The sequence below is a fragment of the Pipistrellus hanaki genome (assembly GCF_964339955.1).
Source record: "Pipistrellus hanaki genome assembly, chromosome: 14".
Classification (NCBI taxonomy): Eukaryota; Metazoa; Chordata; class Mammalia; order Chiroptera; family Vespertilionidae; genus Pipistrellus; species Pipistrellus hanaki.
The window spans coordinates 51,090,794-51,116,159 of NC_140516.1; the positions used below are offsets into that span (position 1 = coordinate 51,090,794).

At 48.7% G+C, this 25,366-nt stretch overlaps 1 protein-coding gene across 2 annotated transcripts in view; it reads right to left on the minus strand.

Moving 5' to 3' along the window:
* Positions 1 to 1,538: 1,538 nt before the first annotated feature.
* The window catches only part of GLRX3 (glutaredoxin 3), a 29,071-nt gene continuing 5,243 nt past the window's right edge, over positions 1,539 to 25,366 (minus strand). Inside the window, exons 3-11 of one of the 2 annotated variants that reach the window (XR_014796821.1) lie at positions 18,353 to 18,427; positions 17,333 to 17,534; positions 11,445 to 11,617; positions 11,163 to 11,224; positions 8,929 to 8,986; positions 7,444 to 7,496; positions 5,123 to 5,219; positions 4,739 to 4,848; positions 1,539 to 1,775 (exon numbers count right to left, since the gene is read on the minus strand). Coding sequence is in view for 1 of the 2 variants with exons in the window: in XM_084904599.1 (XP_084760725.1) it covers positions 1,725 to 1,775; positions 4,739 to 4,831; positions 5,180 to 5,219; positions 7,444 to 7,496; positions 8,929 to 8,986; positions 11,163 to 11,224; positions 11,445 to 11,617; positions 17,333 to 17,534; positions 18,353 to 18,427 (807 nt within the window). In the remaining variant the exon portion in view is untranslated. The remainder of the gene's footprint in view (positions 1,776 to 4,738; positions 4,849 to 5,122; positions 5,220 to 7,443; positions 7,497 to 8,928; positions 8,987 to 11,162; positions 11,225 to 11,444; positions 11,618 to 17,332; positions 17,535 to 18,352; positions 18,428 to 25,366) is intronic. The other variant, XM_084904599.1, reaches the window with a different exon arrangement.

Below are 25,366 nucleotides of genomic sequence, written 5' to 3' on the forward strand. Positions count from 1 at the left end.
GGAGAGGGGAGTGGCACCAGGGCCACAGCAGCACAGGGACCCCCCCCTGCCACACACACACACACCCTCCTCACCGGGCCCACCCCCCGAACCCGAACGTCCGCAGAGCAGACGCTGCTGGACGAAAAGCCCCCACGGTTCCCGAGAGCGACCCTAACCCCCAGACTTCTCTGTGAAGCTCCCCGTTCCGGGGCCATGGGTGCTGGGCTCTTCGGGGTGACCACTTCCTAAACTACGTAAATGTCCCGTCACTATGTTGAACGCTTGAAATGAATGTAACACTGTATGTCAACTGCAATTGAAAAAAATTAAAAAGTTTTTTAAAGGTTAAAGAAATTCGCCTTGTGGTGAATGAGGCATCAGCAAGTTAAGGTATATCCATCCCTAGAACTCAGCATCTGGAATATGTATCAACGAGTGAATTCATGTGCGAAGTACCTTTTATTTAGAAAAAGGTTTTAGTTTTAAATTTTAGTAACTATAAAATTTAAGGAAACTGGTTTTAGTTAAAGATTAAGTCAGAAACTGAAATTGGACACTCATGGGTCCAGGCTGCCTGTCCCTACTTGAGCCAATTCTCAGAGACAGGGTTGAATCATATGAGTGTTTACTCCAATCCTGCCGGCAGCGTGGGGGAACAGGTCTGCCCTCCACCATAGCCCTTCAGCTGCTTATATGGGTAGAAGGAAAAGACAAACTGGTAAGAATGGGTATGGAAAATGGGCAGTTTACAGGCAATGCTGGCTGAGGGTCTGCAACAGTGCCCTCTTGTGGACATTCTGAGAAGAGCACCCCAGTATAGAATTCTGCCAGTCTGAAGGGAAAACTGATTGATAGAGGGCTCTGGTCCTGTGAAGTGTGGCAACTGTGCCCTCTTGTGGACATTCTGAGAAGAGCACTCTCCTAATGAAATCTAGGGAGTCTGAAAAGAAAGTCCCACTGACAGTCCTAGAGTGCTCTCCCCGTGCAGGAAGTCATGCAGTATTTTCCTCTTGCGGGTATTCTGAGACCGGAACTGTAGTCATGAATTTCGCAAGTTTGAAAAGAAAACCCTATTGAGACCTACAGGGCTCGCATCCTGCAGGTGTTGCAATAGTGCCCTCTTGTGGACATTCTGAGGACAGCACCGTACTAAGGAAGGTGTTGCAATACTGCCCTCTTGTGGAGAAGGAGCAAGCCTGGGGACAGAAATCCCTGCTGCAATGCTACCACAATGTCCTTGAACGAATTATGAATTATGTCCCCAAGTCCTTCACCTGCACAATTCCTACCGCCTTTCACTGTCTTTTTCTTTCCAGTTTTGGTTGCCAAGCAAAGAGTTTAAAAGAAAAAGGCCATCTCTGCAGGCTGTTTCCCGAGGGAACACCAATCCCCTAAGAACACTCCCCTGGCAGAGTACCCTTCAGGCCCCCGGTGTGGAGGACCCCCGCTCCCTGCCTGACGCCTGCCGATCTTTACCAGCTCCCAGGAGCCACGTTAGGAGACTGTGAGTTAACCGGTCACGAGGGTTACCCTCCCGGTAAAGGCACCCCTCCGCAGGCCGTTAACGGAGTTGGTTTATTGCGCTCTAGTTTGGTGGGAGATGTAACATGTCTTTAGCACAGCTTTGTGGGGCACAGCGACAGGAGGGGCCTCTCCTCCCGTCCGTGTCCGTGGGGAGGCGTGGCGGAGCCCGCGGCTGTAAGAAGTCCTTCCTGCACTGGGTGGGCACCGCTGAGCTGGCACTAATTTCCTCCTTTCAGTGTGGGCAGCAGCTCCCCGTTCTCCTTCAGTTCCTAGAAACAAAGGAGACAGTGACATGTACAGGCCCCTGTGAAAAACAACACAGTTAAAGGTGCATCTGCATCAGAGCCAGACAGACGCCAGCCCGCCCCCCAGCTCAGCATGGAGCCACGCCGCGGGCAGAGGGCGCGGCCAGGCCGCGAGGTTCAGGTGCAGAAGCTTCCGCAGCCGCAGGCTGTTAGCTTTGGCGAACCGCAGCGGGAACCGAGGCCTCCTGCTTAGGCAACACAGAGAGGGGCGGACACCGAGGGCCTGGCGGAAAAGCTCTGCGGTGCAGCGTCCACTCAAACCTGCACACGCCACCTGCCGCCCCGCCACTCTCTCACCACCCCGAGTTCCCCCATCCACCCCCGCCCCCGGCCCCCAGCCCCCGGCAAAGCCACAGGCTGCTGCGTCAACACAGCGAGAGGCCAGGAAGCAGCTGGCCGCAGGACCGCCCAGGAGAGCTGGAAAACCGCCATCAGGTGCGAAGTGTGACTGAGATCTCTAGTTAAAATGAACATTTACTTTGATGTAACGTGTCGGTTCTTATGAAGCAGCCTGAACACCAGTCAGTAACCGGGAGCCTCTCTGGGTCAGACCTGGAGGGAGGTGCTGTCGTGCTCTCGGCCAGCACCCACAAACAGCAGCCGCCCGCCGCACCGAGGCCCGCAGGGCCGTCCGAGCGCCGCCCGGGAGGCCGCCCTCGGGCAGACCGGAGGGGGGACGTCCTGGCTGTGACGGGCAGACGCCCGCCTGCTTCTCCGGGGCTGTGCCCCCCCTGACGGGGCGAGGCCTCTCAGGCTGCGCATGGAGCGGCGCGCTGGCCCGGCACAGTTTACAGGGCGACCAGGCCTAACTACTCGGGCTCCAAACGCTCTCCAGAGTGGGCTCTTCAGAGCTGAGACCCACTCGTGTGTCCATACTGCTCAGCAGCCCATTCTCAGGACGTGAGATGACTGGTCACTGACTCTAGCTCCTCGGGTCAGTCGCTCCTTCGCCAGAGAAGCACTCTCTCCTAAAGGGGCCAGAACAGACCGGGAATGTAACCCGGTTTTCACTGAACACAGGTGAGGAACCCCGCTCTGCAGGAACACACCAGCGTGCCAATCCGGGGGCCGCTCCCAGACCTCCCCACAGACCCCCTCCACGCTCCTCCTTCCCAGCAAGGAGCACCAAGCCGCGCGGCAGACACTGCTCTGTGCCGAGAGAAGCTGCGTGCGGCTCAGCTGCAGAATTAAATGAGACTTATTGATTGCATCGGCCCAAGGGTTACCGATAGCTGAGGTACCGGCTATAAAACATTCAGACAGGATCAGGCTCAGGAGAGTCTGGGTCTGAAGACTCTCTGTGTTTTAGAAAAATAAAATACCTGTGGAAAGGAACAGATGCAGGCCTATTCTGTTGCTTCAGGGTTATTCACAAGCTCCTAAGTGAGCCCTTTTTTCCACCAGCAGGACGCAGTTTCCCAGAACAAGGCCTCCCTGGCTGGCCTGCGAGTGTGACGTCACACCCGGGAGCCTGCAGGAGGCGCCTGCGCACAGCGCAGCCTCTGCCCTCCAAGGCCGCACTCCTAAACCTCGACCACAGCTCCGACGGCACGCAGGTCCTGCTCGGCTCCCTTCACCTTACCAAGTGCGGCTTCACAGCTCTCACCTCCCACGTAACGAGGAGCAGTACTTCTTACCACCTGCCTTCCCTTAAGCCAGAGAGGTGGCCTCGGAGGAAGTCCAGGCAGAGAACAAAGGCCTGGGCCCAGGAGCAGCTCGCTGCCTGGCAGGCCCTGCTCAGGCCCTGCCGCACCCACCACGGCCCCCTCCAGCACTGTCACCCCGGGGGCCAGGTCCCTCACAGTGTCTGCTGCACACAGGTGCCATCGCACCTCTAGACCTGAAATTCTAGAAGAAAAGTCAAGGCCAACGAAAATCCAACAGGAGTTTAAAGCCAACAAAGAAGGGAATGAGTCCCAGAAGACGTGTAAGAAACCGTGTCCCCTTGAAATGTGCTCACAGTGTGAGAAGGAATCCAGTTTCCAGCCTCTGAGACCCAGGGGGGATCTGGTGTGGCTAACGCATCTGCAGGTTCCCTTCGGGAGCCAGGCAGTAACCACAGGGCCAGGCTGGCACTGCGGCTCAGGCTCCTGCCCACAGTGACCTGATGTCACCCAAGAGCATGTGAGGCAGGAAAGAGTAGCCTGAGAAAAGCTCTCTGTGGTAAACGGTACTATGCCGGTTAGACCGACATTCTTCCAGCTGTCCTTCCAGGACGAAGCCGGGGCTGCAGCGGCAGGATCCGGGCAGCCGCTGCGGCTGCGAGGGAGGGATCTGGGCAGCCGCTGTGGCTGTGAGAGAGGGATCTGGGCAGCAGCTGTGGCTGAGAGAGGGATCCGAGCAGCAGCCGCGGCTGCGAGGGAGGGACCCAGGCAGCCGCGGCTGCGAAGGCTACTCTCCCACAAAGTCCGTGCGCCGGGCCTCCAGTATCAGAATAATCACAACAACGGGAGTCTGAAGGCACAGGAGGACTTCAGGAGCAGAAGCAAACGCTTCTGGCTAGAATATTCTAGGTGACTCCCAGACACTGCGACCATGATGGATACAAAGAACAGACAACTACGGAACGAAGGTGCAGGGCGAAGAAAAGCTGAATCGTGCAGGCAGTCCCACCGGACCGAGTGCCGTGGGAGAAATGCAGCGGGAGCATGGCCGCAGGTGAGCTTGGGCGGCATCGCTCAGGAGCCGGAGGGCCCCGAGCAGCAGCCAGTGCCGGGCAGCCCCACAGCGAGGCAGAGCCTGGGACTCGGGTGAGCGGGGAGGGCGGTGACTGGCAGGACGGGCAATGACAAGCTGGGACGACACAGACAGGGTCACGGGATGCCTGGACGTGAGGCCAGGAGAGGAAGGCGGCAGGACAGCCCGGAGTCCCCACTGGAAGCGGGACCCTCACCCCCAGCTCTTCGGGTGCCCGGGCACGGACTCACCTTAACGATGTCCAGGCCCCCGACGAGCTCCCCCTTCACGTACAGCTGCGGGTACGTGGGCCAGTTGGAGAAGGCCTTCAGGCCCTGCCGCACCTGCGGAACCACAGACCCTGACACCGGCCCTCCGCCAGGGACAGAGGGACCACAGACCCTGACACCGGCCCTCCGCAAGGGACAGGGACCACAGACCCTGACACTGGCCCTCCGCCAGGGACAGGGACCACAGACCCTGACACCGGCCCTCCGCCAGGGACAAGGACCACAGACCCTGACACCGGCCCTCCGCCAGGGACAGGGACCACAGACCCTGACACCGGCCCTCCGCCAGGGACAAGGACCACAGACCCTGACACCGGCCCTCCGCCAGGGACAGGGACCACAGACCCTGACACCGGCCCTCCGCAAGGGACAGGGACCAGGGACGGGACAGACAGAGCTTACCTCCTCATCCTCCAGAATGTCAAATGTCTCATAGTCAACACTGCAAGAGGAGAGGGCATTTTAACAGACAAGTCCGTGCTGAACAGAAACTGTAAACCTACTTTGTGTTTTTAAAATAGTCAAGAAAATAAACCATTTCGGTGCCAACAAAATTTACTACAGAAAAACGAAAACGATTTTACTTTTTAATCCGTCTGGTACTATTCAGAATACGTCATGCCAAGACACAAGCGTGTCTGAATTTTTCTCTGGACAATACTAGGTTGCACAGGGGCCGGCACTTTTTCTTAAAGGGCAAGAGAAACATTATGCCGCAGGCCATGGCCGGAGGCTGCTGGGCCTCACCAGCCAGGGACCCTCACTGCCAGCAAAGGCCGCCTGTGGCAGGGGATGGACGTGGCCAGGACGGTGCTGTGCTCTGGCTGCGTGGTGGTCAGGGAGTCAGTCAGCGGGGCCCAGGCCTGAGGGCCCAAACATTGGCCAAAGAAAATGCCACATACACAGTCCGAGTTCCCCCTCAGGGGAAACCTTGGTTACTTAGTAAACAAGTTCCTAAGAAACCTATCCATGGCGCAGAAATACTCAAAAAAAAAAAGACGGCAGGGTTAACCAGCAGCACGTCCCAGAAAAGGGATGTTGGAAAGAGCAAAAGGAATTAAAAAGGGCCTAACAAGGTGAGTCTCCTTCAGGGGAACGGAGGGAGGCAGATCTGCAGCTAAGCAGTCTTGATAAAAAGCCACCTGTCAGGGACCCAGGGAGTCCCGGGCCCAGAGTCCCAGCGGTTCTGTGTAAGGGACTGTCCACACCTCACCGTGCACCTGGGGCTCCACCCTTATGGCGAGTTAACCTGGACTAGCAAGACCAGAGCAAGGACAGAGAACCGGCCTCCTTTCTCCTCACCACGGCGTTCCCGCTGCAGAGCCGCAGAGGCTCCACAGCGCCCACCGCAGCGCCATCCTGTTTACCAAGGCTCGGAAGCCCAGGCCCCCAAGAGCTGCCCTCCCGTCCCCTCGGGACTGCAGATACAGGACAGAAAGCGGCAGGGAGACCGGTCCGGTCCTGGCTCCTGAACCAGCAGAGGGAGCCCCAGGCCAGGCGGGCCAGGAAGGAGTGTGCGTCTCCGTGGAGCTGTGGCCAGGGAAGGCAGAGGAAGGGCCATAAAAATAAGGACCAAAACCAAGCCAGCTGTCCGCCATCCTCAGGCAGGGAGCAGGACGGCTCAGCACACAGCACACAGGCTGGCCAGACTCTGCCCGGTGAGAGGCCACAAGCATTTTAAGAAATCTGTAGTTTTTCTTTTTATGTCCCTAAAACTGCATGTAAACCTGTACTATTCGACTACTTCAACTCTCCCCACGAATGTCTAAATATTTCAAAGATTACTTTCCCTATAATTTCATAGGGCTGCCGAATCTACTTAAAGCTCTGATTAGAAAACTTATATTAAAAAGCAATTGTGAAATAAAAGAAATAAGCAAAAACACATGACAAACTCTACAAGACATGTGTAAATATCCCCGAGTGGTTTTGTTTTAATTTTGTAAATTGAGGTATAATTGGCATGTAAAAGTGGCTGTTTTTAACCATAAAAATCAATCTCAATTTTCTCACCTGACAGCTTATCGCTGAGCAGATCAACAGCAAGGACCTTGCATGTAATTTACCCTCCCCCTCAGATTCATACAATCGACCAGTTCTTGCCCCATCTGCTTTATGGACTACGTAGACATCCAGTGTTTTTAAAGGAAGTGAAAACACCTATAATTCACTCTCCCCAGCACACCTCACGCCTGGAAAGAACTCAGCTATTAACTTCCTCCGGGAGGCAGACCAACAGTTATGTCACTGCTGCCTGAGAACCTCCTTCATGTTACCAGGAATTTGACAATGGCCAGAACATTCTATTGTAATCTACCTTAAAGCAGTCACAAAACAGTGTAACAATACATAGATAAAAATACATGGATTTAGCCGGGACCGGTTTGGCTCAATGGATAGAGCGTCGGCTTGGGGACTGAAAGGTCCCGGGTTCGATTCCGGTCAAGGGCATGTACCTTGGTTGCGGGCTTATCCCCGGTGGGGGGTGTGCAAGAGGCAGCTGATCGATGACTCTCTCTCATCGATGTTTCTAACTCTCTATCTCTCTCCCTTCCTCTCTGTACAAAATCAATAAAATATATTTTTAAAAAAAATACATGTATTTAGATAATAACTAAAAAGTTAGAACGTCTTAAACAGACCATTTAGAAAGAAGACGGACTTACCCAGTACTATTTAGTATTTCCAGAATCTGTTTGCTGAATCCACACTTGGCTTCCTAAATGCAGAGAGAGAGAATGAGGACGCCCGGCATTCCCCCCGGCCCACAGCATGGCTGTCCCCCGCTCCGTCCTGGCCCAGCTGGTGGGCGAGTACGCGCCTCAGGGCCCTTCACATCCCGGGCAGCCAGGGGTGAGGGCTCCGGGGCACCTCCAGCACTGACTGAGACATCGCTCAGACGCACCCCTTTCCCCCGTTCACTTGGGTCTGTAACCACGTGTCTAGCAGCTTCTCATCTTTGTGGTCAGCAGTCCCCCGAACAAACCCCCATGCTCTCTCACGGAGACCAGCTCGATAACTCCACCTTCCACCGTCATCATCCCTGTCCTGTTCCAAACTTCTTGGAGGTTATGGGAATCTTACACTTTTTCATGCACAGAGTCTCAATCCCCTCAATCCTGAGGGGAGACTTAGGGCCACACAAACACCTTAATGGCGCTAATGATTATGTCCCCAAACGCACGCATACTGTCTGGGCTTCCAGAAAGAAAGAAAAAAAGTGTTTTAAGAATAAAAATAATCACCAAAAAGAAAAGCTGGCTTTCCCACTACTGGGAATTACTAGCTTCCTCTGTTTTGTTTAGTAAGTTCATCGGAGCAGTCAAAGAATCTAGGCCCTCATCCGGGGATCACACGCTGAAATGCATCTGACCATTTCCTAGCTGTCCTGCTTCCATTGTAACAGCTACACTAACTGGTTCCTCTGTAACTAACTGGTGTCCCTGTGACCTTGGTCTCGCAGCCGCTGTGGGGGGCACCAGGCTCTGAGCACCAGGGACAGCCAGGCTCTGTGCACCAGGGAGAACCAGGCTCTGAGCACCAGGTACAGCCAGGCTCTGTGAAGTGACGGCAAAGCAGCTCCAGAAAGCATCGCCACAGTGCCAATGGCGATGGCATCTGGAGGGAAGTCGTGAAGTCGGCTTCTCAGCGGCTCTTAGCCAGGGAGGGGCAGCCCTTGGAGGATCTGATGAACACTAAGAACGCTCTTTTTAGAAAAAGAGGAATGTGCAGTGACAGAAGAGGAAAAAAAAATGCCAAAACGATGTCACTCATTCCGCACACAAGCACGGAGCACACAGGCGGCAGCAGGGGTCACACACAAGGCTGTCTGAGGCCGCAAGCCCGAGGCCCAGGAGGTTCCGGGATGCAGGAGGCGGTGGCCAGACTGCACTGTGGGCTCGGTCATGGTCCCGACAGCAGCTCGCGGGCAGGAAGTGAGGACAGTGCTGCCCGGGGAGCTGGGCGCGATGGGAGGACGGAATCAGAGACGCAGATGACGTGTCTGACGTCCATAAGCACCGATTAGGCCCTGAGAACTTCCTGCTGCCTCCGCGGCTCCATCAGCCGCAGCGGAAAAGACGGTAAATGTCCCCCTGCCGCCCATGTTTCCACAGAAGAAATTACAAGGAAAACCATTTTGAGTTCTTTACCTGCTTGTTTCCTTTCATAAAGAGCATCACAGAAGCTTTATTCGTCAGTACTTTGAGCCTAAGGAGAGAAAACTGATAAGAAACGGCTCAGCTCAATTATCAGCCCACGTTCCTGCCTTCAGGAGCGGCGTGCCCGCCGAGGGGCAGCAGGGACGCTCACCGCGCGGAACGGCCTTAAACAGGCACATGCACGGACATTTTCCTTCATTTCACGCTCTCCCTGAGCCGCTGCAAAGCACAATGTGGCTTCTTAAGGCAAAGAATGTTCCTTCAAGTTGCCATTTAAGCCCATCAGCTCCCAGTGCTGAGGAAACAATAACACCCAACTCAATGAGGAACTGTTCGATACGGGCCCGCCCGGAGCCTCCAGCACTCCGTCCTGCCTGTTCCCGCGTCCTGAGGCTGCGCAGGCTCCCGCTCAGTGCCCACAGGGCCGCCGGGGGGGCACTGCGTCTTGGAGCACCACTCAGCAGCTTCACTTCAGGCTGAACGCGTCGCACCATCTTTCAACACCAGAGCGGACTTGCTGTCAGAATGCGCACATCCGCGTGCTAGCCTAGCGCCTAGAAACAGGCCTCAGGAACAGCCAGTGTGGGGACTGTGGCTGCTGAAGATCCTCTTGGCCCCGTGGCCGCATGTTCACCTCCTGCCCCTGTTTCTCTGGATCCTTCGTGGTGGCTCCAGATCTCCTCACAGCATAAAGTTGTCACAAATGGAACCACAAATCACGCACAAAGCTGTCATGTACACTTTCAACAGAGTGTGATTACCTAATTCTCAAAATAAACAAACGAACAAAACACAGTGAGAAACATGATGCTGATCCCAATCTCACCTAGTAACCTCCACCTGCATGCAGGGAAGCAACCAGGTCCCTCTGTCCCACCCACAGATGTCACCAGCCCAGGACTCTGGCCCCGCAGGAGCCCTTTATATTGTTACTAAAAGTACACTGCCCTTCCTCCCTACCTGATTCCAGCCGGCCAGCCTCCGGGTCTGACCAGAGACTGGGGTGCACTCAACCGAGAGCGAATGAAGAGCAAACCCAAGCAGAGCAGGTGCACTGCACTCTCCTGGGGCCACACAGCCTCTGGGGCCGCCCAAGCTCTCAGCAGAGGACCCCAGAGTAACAAGGGGACAAGGAAGACCACTTTCTTACCAAAAAGGCAAAAAAGGACGTAAATCATTGGAGAAAACGTGCCACCTAAAGGCCGGCTGGACACAGCCGGAAAACTGTTTATAAAGGATTACTTCATTACTCCAGGGTAGGCAAATCAGTGGACAGAGCATCAGCCTGGGGACTGAAGGGTCCCAGTACAATTGTGGCCAAGGGCACAGGCCCAGGTTTCAGGCTCGATCCCCAGTAGGGGGCATGCACGAGGCAGCCAATCAATGGTTCTCTCTCATTGATGTTTCTATTTCTCTCTCTCCCCATCTCCCTTCCTCTCTGAAATCAATAAAATATATTTTTTTTAAATTTCTCAAAATGTGAAATGGCAACACAATGACATGGAGAATGTTTACCTTACAAACTGAAGCCCAGCCACTCCCCACGATGAATGGCTGATATGCCGCTACACTTCACAAGAAATTCCTTCTCAAACCTTTACTTAAATTCATATTTATTACAATAAAAATTCCTTTAAGTCTCCCTACAGGCCAAAGTCCAAAATTTCTGTAAGATAAAATGTCTAAAAGCTGACTGAGATGCTTCATAAAACGAGTCAGACAGACTTCACAGCCCCGGAACCTCCGGACGCTAAGTCTCAGGGTGTGGAGGCACGGGGCGCCCGCACGGCCCGGCCGGCAAGCACAGGCCTGGCTCCCGCTCCCACGCCAGTGCCCGACAGGACAGGGACGGCCGCAGCGCCAAGGCCTGTGTAGGAAAACACAAGGACCAGCTATGCTGTGAGCAGGACCCGTGACAAAACCCCACATCCAGACAGCTGGACCCTGGCTCAGAAGCACAGACACAACTAAAATGGGGTGGCCCCGCTGCAGCAGTATCGCTTCTATAAAACAAAGACCCTCCGCTTAGTCATCACACTGACACCCAGCACTCCGCTGTCCAAATCACACCGTCCTGCGTGAGGATGACGTGTCTGACTGCAAACAGCAGAATGACGAGCTTGGCACATGAGACCAACCTTTGATTTCTGAACAGTAAGGCAATGCTAGGCTGAGAATTTTAAAACTATTTTTAAAAATAATGACAGACAATTTGAAACTCTTACCTTTCCTCTAATTTGGGGGCTTTGGGGCAAATTGTATCTAGTTCTTCAGATGCTTCCAGCTCCTGAAATAAACACAGGTAAGATGAAGGAACATTACAGGTAGGCCCTGGCCACACCTAACACAGAATGCCAGTCCCAATCATCTTCAGAAATGCCTCACATGTGCCAGACTCAGCCTGCTACCGGGAGAAGTTCTTAAGAAACTGACTCTGACCGTGTACAGCACTCAGGAAACCACGCTCTAAATGAAAACCCCCAGCCATCCACCTTCCCAATCCTAACCTTCACGATGTCCAGGCCGCCGATGAGTTCGCCAGACACGTAGAGCTGAGGGTAAGTGGGCCAGTTGGAGTAGGTTTTGAGGCCCTGACGAACTTCTTCATCCGAGAAGATATCAAAACTGCTAAACTGAATATTGTGTTTGTTGAGAATTTCCACCATCTGCTTGCTGAAACCTGCATTCAGAAAAAGAAAGAAAAAACTTGGTTTCTCTCTCTCTCACATACACACAACTCTGAATTCAGAGTACACGTATGTACTAACCATAGATGTTTGCCTCTGCTTTACCAATGATTTCAGAGAAAACAAATTCCAAGACCCCCTTATCTCATGCCGAACCACATACCACATGTTCACAGGATTTAACTTTTTAATACCCTTGTGAATTTTTCTTGTGTGTGTGTGTGTATCAAAATTCCTCTTCCAGGCACATTTTTGCTGTTGTTGTAAAAGAAACAGTACAAGCCAAAAAGCAGAGCCTCAAGCCCTGCCCATCAATCAGGGGACTGACCTGGACCCGGGACTCACCCTGCCAGCTCTGCTGTCCTGTGCCCCTGTGAGAACCAGCACTGGCGAGGACAGAGCGCTACAACAGTCATTTTTAACCACTGCTTGCCCATTCTGGAGACTCGGTTCAGATTGTCCGTTACTACTTCCCATGTAACCACTTCAGCAGTTCTCAATCTTTGCCCCTCTAAATAGAAGAAATTAAAAAGCAAGTGAGCCCTAACTGGTTTGGCTCAGTGGAAAGAGGAATTGGCCTGCGATCTGAAAAGTCCCAGGTTCGATTCTGGTCAAGGGCATGTACCTTCGATGTAGGCACATCCCCAGTGGGGAGTGTGCAGGAGGCAGCTGATGGATGGTTCTCTTTCACTGATGTTTTTAACTCTCTGTCCCTCTCTCTTCCTCTCTGTAAAAAATCAATATATATAAATATATGCAAGTGAATGTGTTCTGTGCAGTCTAAAAGGGATACTTCCCACACTGGGTTTCAAAGCTATCCCTATCCCCTGTTGTTACATATGAACTGTCAACCTGAGGGAGCTCTTTCTCATCTGGTGTCATAACTTCAGTTTCTTTTTTTAAACTATTTACATTCCCTCAAGAATGTTATGTGATTTTTTCCCTACACTGTAGTGACAATCTTATGCTCCATGATTTTATTACATTTTAGTGACACATTTTTGTTCCATACTTTTTTGACATAATTTTCTTAGGATTACATTAGCAATGAAGAATAAGAGTGTGAATATCAGTCTTTTATAAACCTATTGGTCTTGTCTGAAAAGAAGATATTTTTCTTTCTGTAAGCTAATTCTTCCCAAGTGTTTTCAATGCTTGCAATTATCTTACCTAATAATAAACAAATATGTAAACTGACCATACCTCCACTATGCCCACAGCCAATCAGAGTGAATATGCAAATTAGAAGGCCAAAGACAGCGGCTGCCCAGTTGTTCTAGGCACAGAGTGGCCAGGCAGGGCAGGATGCCTGCTATAAGTGGGAGGGTGGAGGGCAAAAGGATCTACAGGAGTGGAGTGCCGCAGTGAAGACAAGACTGCAGACTCTGGAGTCTGCAGCGAAGACAAAGACAGCAGACTCTGACCTGAGTCTGCAGCAAAGACAAAGAAAGCAGACTCTGGCCAGAGTGAAAGCCTGGGTCCTGGGTGCCAGAGGAAAATCAGTGCTGGAAGCCAAGGGAAGAAGGCCTATTGCACGGATCTCTTCGTGCAACCAGCCTCTAGTTAATAAATAAAACTGAATCATAAAATTCAGTATAATATTATTTCCACCCCTGACCAGTGGCTCAATGGTTAGAGCATCAACCTGAGCACTGAGGGGTCTCAAGTTCGATTCCCCATCAAGAGCACATAACTAGTTTACAGGTTTGATCCCAGCCCAGGTTAGGGTGCATGCAGGTGGCAACCAATCAATGTGTCTCTCTCACATTGATGCTTCTCTCTTCTCTTCCTCCTCCCTCCCATCCACTCTCTAAAAAAATGCAATAGGAAAAATACCCTCTGGTGAGGATTAAGAAAAAAGAAAACAAAGCAAGCAAGCAAACAAAGAACAGATTGTTTTGAGATCAGGCTCTATCTGATGCCCTGCAAACACACCTTCACCACTAAGCTGTGGATCTATTAGTGAGAACCAAACACCTCCCAGCCCGCAGCCTACTGACAGCAGGTACCAGCACAGGGGGGACAAAAGGAGTTTACAGCTGCACGGGAAACACAGTTTATTCTTGCATTATTTATCAGTCATTGTATTGTTTTCCATGGGAGCAACTGTAAACCTATTTTTGCCACCCTATATTTATTTCTATAGCATAGAAGTTGCTTTTCCTACAACTGAAGTGTTAAGTTCATGTACCGCCTGAAGTAAAACACTGACTCTGAGATTTTTTCACTCATCTGGGAGTTCATTAGTAAACAGCTAACGGCTGATTGCTCATGGTTATTCTGTTGCCAATATATTAACTCGTTTCTACTGTAACTGGCTGAGAAAAAGCTTTATTTTAGCTTCAGGCAATTACATGCAGACCAGAAAGATTGATTGGTGGTGCTTCATTTCTAAGGGTTAAAGTGGCTGGCTGGAAATGTTATGCTTAAGGATAAAATAGTAAGAAGGCTTTATTCTAATAACAAAGTATTTACACACATTTTTTAAAGAAAAATGCATGCATGCATGCGTGCGTGCATGCAATAAAGATATTTACAAGCAGAAAAGCGTTTAATTGCCACAGAATCCCCCCTTCTACCTGGAGTCATTTCTACCACGACAGAAGCCGTGAATAACAAGCCCACCTGCCACATTTCATCACTAACAACAGTGAGGCCCTGCAGACGCTCCTGAGCTCCGAAGCTTTTGTCCGCTGTAAAAGGTAAAACCCAATTAGATGACTCTCACTGCAGGAGAAATTTCTGTACTGTGGTTCCAACACCTTTCCTTCTGCTAAAAGCTCTGCTCGCTGAAATAGATAAAAGAATTCCCAGCTAACGTATTAACTGCGTGTTGGAGGATATTACATTCTGCGTAAGAAGATGCACAGCTCGGCCCTCGCAAACATCTCCCGCACACACGACGGCTCGGTCCTGTCTTCCTCGGATCACAGATGAGGACAGCTAATCCTGTCGACTGAGACCCACTGGCATTCCGCAGACAGAGCCCGGGAGACGCCAGGGCAGACCCGGAAATAGCTGTCCAGGTTCCTTGATACAAAGTTAGTGTTGCTTGTGCACGTTTTTCCTGATGAACTAAAGGTGAGGTAGGTGGGAGCCAGCTAGTCAAAAAGCAGAGGCATTAATGGGAGCCTGGTCATTACCGATGGGAGGGCTTTCAAAGTGAACTCAGTGAAAACACAGAAGTACCAGCCACCAACAGCCATGACAAAGGAGGTCTGCCTGGCTTCCCCTCTCACATGCTAAGGAAAAGCAAAACTACTTCCCTCAGCACAGGCTCCGGCAGGAAGAGGGCGAAATGGTACCCGATCCTCTAGGAAACAGCTGGAAGAGGGAGCAGAGCTGATGAAGGCAGTGCAGGCAGGAGTATAAACACCTCCCAATTCATCCTCAGCGAGGTATTTTATTAGAGAACACAGCAAAACTGCACAATGTGTTCCCAAATGGGACAGAAAGACCTGTAGCAAAAACCAGACTATCAGGAAACAGAAAAGCCTTTTAAAATGTAGTTACAGGTACTTGAAATATCAGGGGGGAACATTCTGGAAAGTATATGAATGTCTAACCACCATGCTGAAACTAATACAAAACGATATTGAATGTCAAATGTCATTGAAAAATATTTTTGAAAAATGTAGATACAAAAATTATAAAGAATTTGTTAAACCCTTGGTATCTAAACATCTTTTAGTTTCCTCATTAGATCTTTTTTTTTTTTAAATATATATTTTATTTATTTTTCTTACAGAGAGGAAGGGAGAGGGATAGAGAGCTAGAAACGTCGATGAGAGAGAAACATCAACCAGCTGCCTCCTGCACACCCCCCACCGGGGATGTGCCCACAACCAACGTACATGCCCTTGACCGGAATCAAACCTGGGACTCTTCAGTCCGCAGGCCGACGCTCCACCGCGGAGCCAAACCGGTTTCGGCCCCTCATTAGATCTTGAATATCTGTCTATATCGTGTTTTTCAGATTGCTCTGAAATGCTTTAAAGCTTTGTTTTATTCTAACTTGTTATTTGTACCGTCTTCTAAATGCCACTTTGACAGTTAATATAAAAATAGCCATGAACACGGCATGCAGTCAGTCTAATAAAGGAATGTAAGCAGGAAAGGACTGTTTCTAAGTGAACTGAAAAGGATCTCCGAGACTGGCCCCCACTCCCGCCCCCACCTCCACGAGGAAGAAAGGCAGGCACAGGAGGCGGGCTGCCTGCACCTCCAGTCACAAGGCGGGTGGCCAGGGGCAGAGCCGGGACCACAGCCCACCTCGTGACATCTAGTTGGCCTTCCCCTCCGGTGCCTCCAGCTTCAGTCAGCCCACCTGCCAGTTTCCTTAGGCCCTCACCAGCACAGAGGAAGAGAGTGCTCGTTCGATCCCAGAGAAGAGAGCGTGCTATCGGTTTTCTGTAGGTTCACCAGGTCTAACCTGTCACACAGCTTCCCCCACATTGTGCCGCCAGGTCTGCAGCGCTCCAGACTCAGAGGGCCTGGGCTGGCGTTCTAAGTCCTGTTACTGTCACCACAGCAAGTCCAGAAATGACCTCCATGCCTGACGGCAGGAAGTACACCAATGTGCCCTCCACTGAAAACAAGCACCTGCCAGAGGCCGCCCGAGGCCCCGCAGCCAGCGCTGGGCAGACAGGTCAGCCTCAGTGCGTGAGCAGCAGGCCGCCTGGCATGTGGATGCTGGCAAGGAAATTGTTCAAGTAGAACTGAGAGACAAATTATTTTCTTGTAGCTTTTTAGGACAGAATTCATCATGAAACTGTATTTTTAAACTAGACATTTTCATAATTTAATATATAATTTGCTAACCACATGGGGAAGAATTTATAACTGAATTTATTTAGAAACTTGGCTATTTTCATGGTCACCCTAGACAGCCAGTCAGTAATCCCACCAATAGCACCCTCCTCACACAATCCCTCCAATGCAGCTGAAACAAATACTCAGATTCTCAGCAGCGCATCCAAAGGCATTAAATGCTCAATTATGCAGCATCACACTGTATGCGAGGCATAGTACAAAAAAAAAAACAAAACAAACAAACCAATGTAAGCCCCATACCAGAGGCATCAAATAACTGTAAAACTTAAGGACGAAATCACAAGCAGCTATGAGGTTCAGAAAATAAGAGTGACTATGAGACACAGAATTAGGAATCTTTAAATGAGCAGAAGCTAAAATCGAAATGACAGCGATGGGTGAGAAACACAGTCATTAGATGCTGTGAGACCTGGCAGGCAGCAGTCCCAGGGCAGACACAGGAACACGAGCAAACTCAGCGAGCTCAGGAACGGCTCGGCTGGAGGAGGGTGAAGGGGGATGCCAGCCCAGAGGAGCTGTGAGCAGCAAAGGGAGCGGAGCAGGCAGGAAGCCATTCCGGGGCGGGCAGTGTGCAGTAGGAAGCTGATCCCAACTCTGCAGCCAGGAGACAGACCGTGGGCAAGCTGCCCTCACGCCTGTGGGTACCTCCGCAAGCAGCAACGATCTGGAATTAGATGATTCTAAGGTGCCTTTTGGTTCCCATGTTCTGAGTCTGTAGTGCAGACTAATTCACTTCCTAACCTTTAAACCTTCCTGACTTTCTGGAGGCATCTGAACAAGCCCAGGAGGATGGCACGGCTGAAACCAGCGTGGGCTCCGAGCTGCCCCATCCTGGAGAAGGCCCTTGGTTACAGGATCCGAACAGCAGCTCTTACCACAGCGCGGCTCCTGCGGCGTCCCCTTCATGAACAGCATGCAGGGGGCGGCGTGGATTAACTTCTTCAGGCGGAGGCTGAGGTCCTCTTTGGGGTGCTCATTCCCACTGGGTGGGAAGGCGCCCACAGATGCATGTCGCTGGACTTTTTTGGTCAACTCTGGGGCATGGGCACCGTCTAATTGGTCAATTTTCTGAGAATTCTGAAGTTAAAAAACCCATTTAGTATGTGAGGCATTCCTCCGTCACCTCTATATTTTAGGCTCCAAAATTATAACCATTATGAGTCCATAGTTCTAGTCAATTTTTAAAGGGGTCAACACTATTACTGGAGAACTTTTTAGAAATCTGACTACCAATTGCCTGCAATGCATCTCAATTTTAGAAATAACTAACTGTTCTTGTTTTTTCCCCCTCATTTTTGGGAACATACTAGGAAAACATCTGTCAATTTTCAAATATCAAATCCCTTCAAGCAGTTGATGCTTTTCAAGAGTGGTACAGAGTTTCAGGGACACATTCCCATTTACCTGAGAAGCACTGGGCTGGCTGTAACTCAAACAGATCAGTCCCACCTAAAACAGAGAGATCTCCCACCGGGCTGGGACGCGTCCTTTATCAAGTAGAAAGGAGGCATCTGGGGCTGTGGTAACACCCGGGGGCCCTCAGGACAGACCCGCATGGCTTCATAAAGGAATCATTAATCAAACCGGGCCAGCCCGCTCTTTCATTCCGTCCACACCGCCCTAGCAACCAACTTCTGACCCAGCGCCTGAAACACTGTGGTCCACAGCATGTGTCTGAATTGTTCTCAAGAAGGTCCAGTCTGGCTGCTGGACCTCCAACCCAAGTCACTTTTCCAGGCCCCCAGGACAAGCAAACACTGAGACTCCGAGAAGAAACAAAGCAGGAACAACCCAATGGGAATGGTCAGGGGCCAGGGGAGCGGGTACAGAAACCAAAACAGAAACCCCACGGCCCAGGGCAGATGGAGACTCTCTTGTGCCAGCTTCATCCTTACCTTGAAAAACAGAAACGTGGGAACAGAACTAATTTCATATTTTTCAGATACTTCAGGAACAGCTTCGGCTTCCAACTTTAAAATAAGAGAATTGAAGCTTGATTACAAAAAGGTCCTTTTTGACAACTTCAATATGTAAATCAGTTTCACATGCATTATTCCTTCTGGTAGGTGACGTTTTTTCTAAAGAGTGTAGTACAAAAGTTTATGACACATTTACATTTAAATGAGACTCACTGGGCTGGCATATCATCCACTGAGTCTGCGGTGTCAAAACAGGTTCAGAGGTTTTTATTTTGTTGCACATTTCAAAAGATGCCCGCAGGCTGTGAATAAAATTTTTGGTGCACTAGTGACCTAGTAAATTTTCAATCATATGCAGCTACTACTATATTGAAATCCATAAATCACTGACCCCAGTTATGTCATGATTACAGTGCTTATTTTCTGCCCACAGCAATTCTTGCTGTTTGCTCTATTGACTAATTTCAAGAGGCAGTACATCATGACTGACAGTTGCAGCCTTCTGCAAATTATGAAGCAAAAAGGAGTATTTCTTCAATAAACTATTGATGTCTGATAAATTTTACTTTTAACTCCTGCAAGGCTGCTGGGCACGAAGCAGACACCTCGCAGGTTCCCGGCTGCTGGTACACGCGCCCACGTGCATGCCTGTGAACTGAGGGGAGCGCACGCTGTGCGACAGTTCCCCTCAACAAGACCCCCTGTGATAGCGGATGCGCGCATCTGAAACACATTAAGTAACACAATCTCCGAATAATTAAACACGATTACTATGAGCTATTATGTAAGATTTAAAAACAGCGCATTTTGAGAAAAGCCGATGTCTATTACATTTCTCCCTCCTAGGACCGTCAATGTAATATAAACTTTTTAAAACCAATAAAGACCTGTATTTACATTATACCTGTAGGAAATAAAATTTATTGGTAAATTACATTGTTAAAAAGTTTTTAAAATATAACTACTGTATTTTTCCCAGAGTGAGAAATTTCCACTGGGCTTGAAACACTATTTCCAGCCTGAGCTTTAACCAATCCAGCACATCTACGCAAACGAACCTTGGCATAGCGGAGGCACAGCCATTTGTCTTTGGTTTGGTGCTCCCACCTCGTATGCTCCTGGGTGCTCCTTTACTCCCTTAATTCCATTTTTCTCTACAACACCCTCTTGAAACAATATTTTTAATTATTTTCATTTTTAAATGTGTTTATGAGAAAAACTCCATACACTTTAAATCAGCATCAGCTGTCCAATTAAAGTGGAAAAAGAACAAAGAGAAGACGAAGCAAGGGAGACACTCTTTAGAACAGTCTCTACAATCGGAGACACATCTGTGTTTTCCCCACAATTCCGCAGTCAGACCAACGAGGAGCAGCAAAGGCAATTCATTATCTTTTGTCTTTTTTTAAAAATATATTTTGTTGATTTTATTTTATTTTTTTTCAGAGAGGAAGAGAGAAGGAGAGAGAGAAACATCAATCAGCTGCCTCCTACACACCTCCTACTGGGAATGTGCCGCAACCAAGGTACATGCCCTTACCAAAATCAAACCCGGGACCTTTCAGTTCACAGACTGATGCTCTATCCACTGAGCCAAATCGTTAGGCTCTTTTGTCTTAGACTGAGATCTGTGGCATGCCCACTGCACACTGGGCACTGGGCATTGAGTAGGCTCACTAGATTCTCATCTTTGATATGACTGGATTCTAACAGAAAAGTAAAATCCATAAAAGGGCTACACTAAGACCACTAAGATAATGTGGTCTTAACCCAGAAAAGGCATAAGTAAAACCAAAGTCTTGTATGCTGTTAAAAGTGGTCTCTTCTCACCCTGACTGGTTTGGCTCAGTGGATAGAGCCTCGGCCTACGGACTGAAGGGTCCCAGGTTCGATTCCAGTCAAGGGCATGTACCTTGGTTGCGGGCACATCCCCAGTGGGGGGTGTGCAGGAGGCAGCTGACCGATGTTTCTTTCTCATTGATGTTTCTAACTCTCTATTCCTCTCCCTTCCTCTCTGTGAAAAATCAATAAAATATATATATATTTTTTAAAAAGTGGTCTCTTCTCACATTCCCGGTTCTCAGCAGGGCCCCTTCTGGAAACTCTTCTGGGAAGCAAGTAAGCCTCTTGACATTCCCACTGAAGCCAGAGGATCACTACGTGTGCCTCCCTCCCCCGCTCCGTGAGCTGCAGACACCAATCTCACAAAGACAAAGGCACTGGTGACAGGCAGTTCCTGCTGCTCATGGGCCAGGAGTACCAATGAAGGACAGCCCCACTCCAGGATGTCAAGGGCATCTGAAGTTCAAAAACCTTTGCAGCACTAAAAGTCTTTGGAAATATTTTTGTTAAATGTAAAACATGAGTTATCATAATGAAAATGGAAACGAAGTATATAAATATTTAATAATGACCTACATTCAGAAGACACCAAAGACATCTTTGATGGATAATAGATATCTTTCATGGAAGACCTACTCTGTGTCACAAGTCATGACAGGCCCTCTACATGAGTGTGCGCAGTCTCCTTACACCCCGGACAGGTATGCAGCATGCAGCTCACCTTCACAGGTGGCGGGCACAGGTTACTTGTCCAAAGACAGTTAGTGAGCAGCTGGGCTCAGGGAGGAAAGAAAAATTGCCAGTCGTGGCAATGAGGCTCCCAGGCTGAGGGGGGAAGGCTGACCCGCACTCAGGGACGTTTTGTTAACCCTCACACAGAGGTCTCTTTCTACGCAGGGCGCGGTGACAGCACAGGAGAAATTTTCAAAATCAAATTCTTTGTCTATCAAATATCAATTTCAAAATAGATATTTAAATTAACATTTTTGATAACTGTTTAAAAATGTTTGCCAAATTTAGTGCAGTAGCAGCTAATCAACTATGTTTATTGGTTTCTTTTATTACCATAACAACATAGATAAAAACTAGGATGTTTTTAAGATTTAACAATTCCACTAGAAGTATCTGAGAGGCATTTATGATAAGATGCCAAATAAACTGGCGAATATCCTCTGGCAGAGAAAAACAGGAATTGGGCTGGTCAGATGGTACCTAGCTGCACAGCTAGTTGGTGCCCTGGAGGCTGCCCTATGCTGTCTGCTCACACACACCATCTGCACAGACATTGAGAATTAAACAGTGCAGGCTCCAGAGATGATCTATACTGACTGTCAAGAGCTTCCGAAATTAAACAGCGTGAGCTGTATCTTTAAGATGGCTGCACATTTAAGAATAAATCAAACCATAAATATTCCTATTTTTTTAAATCAGAAAATACAAACGGAAGTATATTAACTCCTTCTGTACCCTTGATCTTACAGTATGAAGTTACAATGAATATAAAATGCAAGTACAGCAGCTACTATACAAACAAGACTAACGCTAAAGGAAATGCAACAGAAAAATCTCACTAATCAGGTGGCTGAGGAGTCTGACTTGGAGAATGTTTGTACCCAAGTGCACTGCATGGTAACCACAGCCCAGCACCATCAGTGCACTACACTTGGGGCGGGGAGGAGGGGGAGCTACCTGCACAAGGAAGCAATTAAGAAATGGCAGGGTACAGCTCCCACAAGCACCTACCACCGAGTCCAGAGACCAATCAAAACAAGAGTTTAACAAGTTCCCTAACAGTCCGACCAACAGCACAGACCAAGTTCAGAGACCCGCCCCCAAAAAGCCTCAGGGTACATGGGAAAGACTTCACATAAAATGGTTTGATAGGAATCATTGTTAGACACCTTAAATAGAGACCATTTTTATGTTTTAAAATAAAATCAAATATAAAATTTAAAAAATGGCCACTCCTATAAAAGCATGGGTTTGATTTGGACTTTGGCTCTGACTAGACAACTTGATCATCTTACACCCCAACTTACACCCCAAGTGGAACCCAACTTGATCATCACCCAAAAAGCCTTATATATTCTTCTTCCTCCCATCTTCTCTACCAGGCACTTTATCTTCAAAGATTTTATCTACCAAACAACTGATACATGATAAATATGTATTCCCATTTTTGTTAGTGCTAGAAAACCAACGTTTTAAGTTTATTCTAAATAAAAATAGGTTTCTAGCCAAAACCGGTTTGGCTCAGTGGATAGAGCATAGGCCTGGGGACTGTAGGGTCCCAGGTTCGATTCTGGTGAAGGGCATGTACCTTGGTTTCGGGCACATTCCCAGTGGGGGGGGTGCAGGAGGCAGCTGATTAACGTTTCTCTCTCATCGATGTTTCTAACTCTCTATCCTTCTCCCTTCCTCTCTGTAAAAAATCAATAATATATGTGTGTATATATATATACCCTGTTTCCCCAAAAATAAGACAGTGTCTATTAATTTTTTCTCCCAAAGTTGCGCTAGGTCTTATTTTCAGGGGATGTCTTATCTTTCCATGTGCTAGGTCTTATTTTCGGAGGATGTCTTATTTTCAGGAACACACGGTGTATATATATATATATACATATATATATGTGTGTGTGTGTGTGTGTGTATATATATATATATATATATATATAAAATAGGTTTCTATGAGGCTTAGCAATAGAAGTAACTCATGTATCACCTCAAAGCCCTTATAAACATGAGACCCTCAGGATCTGACCGAACTTGGTGGCCGATCCAGGCGAGTGGACCCCATGTGGCCTTCACCCCCACACCAGCAGCCCGGGAAATGAGGGCACTCAGACTCAGTGATGGGAAAGCCTCTCCCAGTGAGCACAAACAAGGACCAAAAAAACATGCTACCTTTTCTCAGGCATATTTTACCATTATCTATAAAATAAGAAATTATTGATGGTCACAAAACTTTACATCCAACTATTAAAAATAACAAGTTTAAGATAACCTGCATAGCCGAAACCGGTTTGGCTCAGTGGATAGAGCGTCAGCCTGCAGACTGAAAGGTCCCAGGTTCGATTCCGGTCAAGGGCATGTACCTTGGTTGTGGGCACATCCCCGTTGGGGGGTGTGCAGGAGGCAGCTGGTCCATGTTTCTCTCTCATCGATGTTTCTGACTCTCTATCCCTCTCCCTTCCTTCCTGTAAAAAATCAATAAAATATATTTTTTAAAAAAAGCTAACCTGCATATTCTGTAACTCCATATTTCACATGTCAAAAATGCCACACTACTGCAGTTAAAAAAAAAAAAAAAAAAAAGACTAAGTAATAAATGAAAACACACAGAAGTAACAGAACATTGCCGAAACCGGTTTGGCTCAGTGGTAGAGCATCGGTCTGCGGACTGAAAGGTCCCGGGTTCGATTCCGGTCAAGGGCATGTACGTTGGCTGCGGGCACATCCCCAGGTAGGGGATGTGCAGGAGGCAGCTGGTCGATGCTCTCTATCTCCCTCCCTTCCTCTCTGTAAAAAATCAATAAAATATATTAAAATAAAAAAAAAATAAAAAAAAAAAGAGGTAACAGAACATCAGTTCCATAGCCCAGAAGTTCAAAAGGCTCCCAATATATACCCTGTTTTCAAATGAACCACATGCCGCTCTGCCCAGGAAATGCCCGTAGATCTCGCCTATATCTCCTTTCTCCTTTGCTCACGGTGGTTCGGCAATCGCAGCCTTTGGAACAATCACCGCACAGCTCCATGCAAACTCCCTGCCCTCCTCCGTCCGGGGACAGAAGCCTGTGCGAGGAGCAAGCGCCCCCCCACAGTCACCCTCCCTGCGAACGGCAGGTGCGGTGGGGCTCAGGTATCCCCGACAGATAAGGGCTTCCGACCTTGGCTTGCTGAGACACTTAAGCACTTGAACAACTCAAAGTCTCACTGCCAAGTCTGGTACCAATGTGAGAAGTAACTGTAGAGTCACTTTAAATAAATCATTCAGATGGCAGCCAGGAACAATGAACGTGCTACCTAAACCGGTAACATTAGACATACAAAAGCAGACTTACAACAATTACCATCATCTTGATTAATCTTATGATTGAAATGTTTAATCATTCATTTCACTTGTAATCGTTATCTTTTATCACTGACCAAACATGCAGTTTTAATGTTCCCTTCCATTATTTATATGGGACATTTTAGGGTTACATTCTAAGGTTACGTTACACATTTCATTGGAATTTTAAATAAGTCCTTAAATTTTAAAAAGCTAGCCATTATATTCACACTTGCTCTATCTGCATAACGAAGGATTCATACAAAATTAATGCGAGCAGTTACTGGGGGGGGGGGGGACAACAGGACTGACGGGAAAGCGTGTGATGAGCCTGCTCAACACAGCGTCCCAGTTTTGATTTTGAGCCCCCTAACTGCAATACCTATTCCGAGCACACTTGTCTGCAGAGAAACTGTCTGATAAATTATACACCTGCTGTACAAATGAATTAGCCTGTCCAAATTCTGTTTTCAGTTTATATATCAAATGGCGTACAAACCCAGCTGATGTCATTTTTAACTCTATGTACAGGTATACTTGTCAACATGGCTTATGAACTAATAAATTCTGGTTTTAAGAAATAAGGCTTTGGATTTTTAGTTTGTTTGTTTGTTTTAAATCCTAAAGATCCAGGCTTTTGAATACAGAGTGTGCCCTTCTTCCCAATAATTCATTTCTAAGACTCTCAACTCACATGCTAGCCTTTTGTCTAACCCAGTACTAAGTCCTGAATAACAATGTGTCTAAACCAAGCGAGCCACAATTACCACTTTCCTAGTACTTACCCATCTGAGAGACACTGCAAATACACAGCATGTAACACAGTACACAGCACAAACACAGAGAGCAAGAGAGATGGCTACCTTTGTCCTCTGCTTCCTGAACAAGTCAGAAAAACCTTCCGTGTCTCCTGCAGGTCTGCCCAGCCCAGAGAGCAACTCTCCCCACCCCCCAGATCCCAGCACCTGGGACCCCCTTTCCTCAATCACTTTCCACACCACACCTACCTGGTCCATGAAACGTGTCTGCTGATATTTTCCTTTAAAATCCTTATTAAAATCACAACTGTCCACAGTGAATGATCTAGTCTGCTT